The 1,634-nt window shown below is 47.8% G+C and overlaps 1 protein-coding gene across 1 annotated transcript in view; it reads left to right on the top strand.

The window, feature by feature from the left end:
- The window catches only part of CUNH20orf194 (chromosome unknown C20orf194 homolog), a 127,079-nt gene that overhangs the window by 43,819 nt on the left and 81,626 nt on the right, over positions 1–1,634 (top strand). Inside the window, 1 exon segment of the mRNA XM_014518655.2 lies at positions 1,449–1,526. Within this exon segment, the coding sequence (XP_014374141.1) occupies positions 1,449–1,526 (78 nt within the window).

The following is a 1,634-nucleotide window of genomic DNA, read 5'->3' as shown; positions in this document are numbered from 1 at the left end:
CAGGTGGCAGGGGACTGCCAGTGGCAGCAGAACTAAGTCTCCCCACTGAGCTCCACCCTCCCATGCCAGGTCCTACCCACTGGGCTGCAGAAGCACCCGAGGGAAGGGCAGCAGGGCAGGGAGCCTCAAGCCCCACAATGAGCAGCCTGCACCCTCCCCTGGCCCCCATGGGCTCTGCTTGGCTCCACTCTAGCCGTTCTGCTGGGGTGGGAGTTGGGTGGGGTCCATGGTCTTCCCCTGGCTCTGGCTGCAGTGGCCGCCACCTCCTGTGTGCAGCAGGCGGGCCTCAGGTGCTGCTGGATGGCTGCGGAGAGTGGATGGCCTGTGGGGCAGAGAGTGGGCAGGATACTGCTGCCAGGTCCTGTAGCCCTGGTAGGGGCACCAGCAGGGCTGCAGAGGGACAGGGAGCTGCAGGTTGGGCGTGAGGGGCACCAGTGGGTATTGAGGGGCCTGTGAGTCAGGAGTGAGGGGCACCAGTGGAGTTGGGGGGGCTGTGCCTTGAGAGTGAGGAGCACTGGGGGGGGCAGGGGACAATGGGTTGGGAGTGAGGGGCACTGGCATGGGCAGGGCACTGGCATATCAGGGCTACTTGGAGCCCCAAAGCGGGGGGGTGTGGTGGAGGGCAGCTGCAGCTGGACCCCCTAACCCGTGTCCTGGAGAGCGAGCGGAGCAGGGAGGCCTCAGACTTTCCATGAAAATAAAACCACCCAAATATATAGGTATTTAGAATTGATTTTATTATAATTATTGAGACAGTGGTAGCAATTTTAATTGCTTTAAAATTCCAAATGTATCAATAAAAAAATTGTTCAACTGATCCCTCTTCCTCTCTCTGCGTTTCATTTTAAAAACACAGATTTGGGGTTTTTAATTGCAGAATTTGGGATTTTTATCAGAGAATTTGGGCTTTGTTTTGTTTCTTTTTAACCAGAGTAAACCAGGATCCCTATACCTATAGAGGGAAATATATCAGTTACCTTTTCCTTTAGTTCAGTATGCGTGCGCCTTCCTGCCCTTCCAGTTGTAGAAAGCGTTGCCTAACGTGCAGTTCCAGTTATTCTTATTTCACTTTGACTCTTCTCTGAAATCTTACCTCTCTTGTCCTTTGGCTTTGCCTATTAAGATCTCTTTTTCTCAGCAATTAATTCATTATGTTTGACTCTGGAAAGCTTTGGGGATATGGATTGTCCAGAAAGTTTCAAATAAAGCTGTGAATCTATTATATGTTAGCATGAAGGAAATCAGTTTTACAGTGGGGATTATTTCAGAATGTGCAGATTACATTTGGTCTCAAATCTGCAACCCTTTCATACCACTTTTTCTAAACTCTGATATGCTCAGGACTAGCTTTTCAAAACTTCACATCTCGGCACTGAATGTAGTGTAAACCTGTATACGTAACACTTCTTTTGTGCTTTTTGTTGTAAAAAAAATGTCTTCTTTTTCAGTTAATGGATGTCAGTATTGATCTGTGGAAAACATACAGCAAAATGGATCTTGTTTCCCTGGAGGACTTGATTTTTGAGGTAATGCAGATGAAACCTTTTGACTTGTTGAATTAGCTCATTTTTAGAGAAAGTGTCACTTTTAAATAGTGCATCTAAGCAGCAAAATGGTTTGGTTATATAATGCAG

The sequence above is a fragment of the Alligator sinensis genome, unplaced genomic scaffold, assembly GCF_000455745.1.
Source record: "Alligator sinensis unplaced genomic scaffold, ASM45574v1 scaffold12_1, whole genome shotgun sequence".
NCBI classification, from domain to species: Eukaryota; Metazoa; Chordata; order Crocodylia; family Alligatoridae; genus Alligator; species Alligator sinensis.
Note: the sequence above shows the minus strand (reverse complement) of the source record. Positions and strands in the feature narration are given on the sequence as shown.